At 45.1% G+C, this 3,183-nt stretch overlaps 1 protein-coding gene across 1 annotated transcript in view; it reads left to right on the top strand.

The window, feature by feature from the left end:
- Positions 1 to 3,183, top strand: part of LOC101655164 (probable small intestine urate exporter) — a 16,985-nt gene that overhangs the window by 6,830 nt on the left and 6,972 nt on the right. Inside the window, exons 6-7 of the mRNA XM_004712519.1 lie at positions 35 to 153; positions 243 to 404. Coding sequence (XP_004712576.1) covers positions 35 to 153; positions 243 to 404 — 281 coding nt within the window. The remainder of the gene's footprint in view (positions 1 to 34; positions 154 to 242; positions 405 to 3,183) is intronic.

The following is a 3,183-nucleotide window of genomic DNA, read 5'->3' as shown; positions in this document are numbered from 1 at the left end:
CTGATTCTGTGCTCATTTGATCCTATTTTCCTAGGTGGAATTGGTTGTATGTGTAGTGTTCTCTGGTGCTCTCTTGTTTATGATGACCCCAGGTATCATCCCTTTATCAGCAAGCACGAGAAGGAGTACATTATGTGTGCACTGAAAAAACAGGTACCGGCCATTCCCCACAATGGATGTGTCTGAGTGCTGTGGGAAACATCTTTCGATGGAATGAATATTTGACATGTGCTTCCTTTCAGGATTGTTCCAGTGGCTGGTCTCTTCCCATTAGAGCTATGATTCAATCGCTACCACTTTGGGCCATTTTAATTTCGTATTTCTGTTCATCCTGGCCTTTTAGTATCTTGATGGCGTACACACCAACCTACATCAACTCTGTGCTTGAAGTTAATCTCACACATGTAAGTATGGAGACAGCACGCGTGCTCTTCTGCTAGATCTGTCTCCCTCATGGTCACAAAATCATGAGCACAAGGACCCTCATTGTAGTTAATGCAAATGAGCTCATGTATATTCCCATTGCTCCCAATGCGACTTGCTGCTTCTTGAAGCAAAGTGTTATTATTCTAGATCAGATTTGTATTTATAGAATGTCATGTGCCTAAGGGACTTGTGTGAAAATTTATATTTAATCTACTCAATATTTGTTTAACAAGGCATTCTTATTTCTGGTAGCACACATAATGAAGGGTTAACCACACAACTCCTAACACTGGTGATAAGTATTTACATAAGATATGTTGAAAATAAGACATCACCAAAAGAACAAACATAAGTTCCCAATTAGAATTCATATTTAAATTGGTAGATAACGTGTACAAACATTGTATTAAAGTATAGTATGCATAGGGAGAAAAGTGTATACAGTAGTACCTCCGTTGTCCAACAGCTCCACGCTCCAACTTTCCACTACTGGGCCAGCAAAGTTCACAGAAAATCTGCTTGGTGTTGTTAACTTTGCTCACTAGTTGAACCAAAAATCCAACTTGAAAAAACCTGTATTTCTTCATGAAAACCCTTGCTTCATTTACATATATAACTGATAGCTTGGACCAGGTAATAGATAAGGCCTGTCCACTGTTTGGATTCTCCTCAATACCGGATGGCCTCTTTTTCTCTTGAGGCTAAATTTTGACTTCCATTTCCTTCTAGAGGATTTTAGTTCAGAGATTGATTGCTAATTTATTAACCGAGTTCAACATTTTAAAAGCTATATCAATGTATAGATTGAAAATTATAGTTCGACCCTTGCTCCCCCTATGCTCTGATTTCGCAATCCATATGATACATAATTAATTTTTATTCATTTCATATATAAATGTAAATGTCGGCCTACCTGAGTACACATTCCTATTTTCCCAACTAATTTTACACCAAATATCCATGCTGCTTGGTTTTATATCATAGGTTTCCAAACTTATTTGGTCTATTTCCCCCTTCAGGGAAAAATTACTCAGTCTCCCCTATAGCCTATACTCCAGGATGAAGTTGTGTTTGTAGTCCCTGCTGGGAAATTCCGGCCCATCCCCAGAGGCCAGTATCACATGCTTTGGGAGGCATTGTTTTATGCATTAGTATTTTGGGGGACACTGAAAATACCTTTGAGGGATATTTAGGCTGTTTCTAATCTTTTGAGCAATGCTACAGTGAAAAGCTAGTTCATTTCTCAATTTTCACTTACGAAACTAAGGTTTCTCACGTGAGAAATACCTAGGTCCTTGGCTTCAGATGAGAAAGAATTTACACTGAAGCCTGGTTTGTCATCTAAGTGGAGTTTTTTAAAATAAAGGATAGAAGCAGTTTCCGGCATTACAGTAAACTGAACACAAGCCAGAGAGAGAGAGAGAGAGAGAGAGAGAGAGAGAGAGAGAGACCGTGGCCAGGCCGCACTGAACTGTGTAGGAGGTGCTGGAAAAGAGAGCGATGGTCTCAAGGTTCCTAGCTTTTCAGGGCCCCATTTGGGATGTGTGGTCGACAGTCCTGGCTGACTCCACTGGCTGAATTAAATTCACCTGGCCTAGATGGGACCAATCCAGGTGTACTACCCACCTAGGTGCCCACCCCTTCCTGTCTTGGAGCCTGAATTTTTTTTGAGCATGCCCAGTGGACACCTTGGTCTCTGTTCTAACTACCTGATATTTCCCTCCTGAAGAGGTGTGGACACAAATCTTTGGGGTACGGGGCAAAGGGGGCAGAGTGGGGCTTTGGGTCCACACCCTTCCTACTCTGTGGGAAGGGGTTTATCCACTCAGGGCCCATGATGGATAAGGTGGAGGTGGTCCAGGAGCTGGTGGTCCTGAAGCTGGCACACTTGGTCCCGAGACCTTGGTAACCTGAGAACTGCTGGAAGAAACAGACAGGTGCACAGTTTAGGTGAGACAAGGGTAAGGCTGTGAGATGGCCGTGCCCTTGGAGGGGGGTTAGTGTCACAGGAAGTTTAGAAAAGAGGGAATCTTAGGACGGACAGGCATGGGTGCTAGTTCTTTAACTTTAAACACAGGAATGGGGTAAAAGCATTCACTGGCTGAAAGACTGTGATGGGTCTGAAGTAGGGTTTTCTGTGGAGCACTAATCTGTCCTGAGGTGGCAGCGAAACACCCCAACAGCTCTCAGGGGTGCTTGTCTGTATGCTCTGCTTCTGAGGGGTCTGGGTGCAACAGCTTCCATGGTTTCCTCCGAGGTTCCAAACCCGTTACAGCTCTGCTGTCCGGGCTGGCCTGGGCCAATCTTCAATGAGCAACTGCTCACTGGCCTGCAGCCCCCTTCCCCCTTGGATATCGGCGATAGGACAAGGGACACTGGTGGCCAGCTTACTTGCTGGGGTGGCATGGCCCTCGGGTGGGCCTATTCCACGGAGGGCAGTTCTGTGCCCTGTGACCCGGTTCCCAATACACATAGCACTGGACACTTTGGTCACGGGTCTGGAAAACCTGGGAGGTGGTTGATGGGCAGTGAGCAAGTGCGGCCAGTACCTGGGCGAGTCTAATGTCCTTCCTTCTCTCCTTCTCCTGAGCCTGCACCTCCTGTTCCCTATTGTAAAAGGTAGCATTAACACCAGCAGCCTTCTCTTCAAGGGTAACTCCTTCAGGCTTCTGCACTAATTTTGGAGTTTCTGCTGCTCCAGCCTCTCTGGGTCAAATTTATCCCAATTAGACAGAAGACACCAAAGTGGGGGGGGGG

Source organism: Echinops telfairi, unplaced genomic scaffold (genome assembly GCF_000313985.2).
Source record: "Echinops telfairi isolate 266 unplaced genomic scaffold, ASM31398v2 ScPeMD7_5868;HRSCAF=6743_0, whole genome shotgun sequence".
NCBI lineage: Eukaryota > Metazoa > Chordata > Mammalia > Afrosoricida > Tenrecidae > Echinops > Echinops telfairi.
Note: the sequence above shows the minus strand (reverse complement) of the source record. Positions and strands in the feature narration are given on the sequence as shown.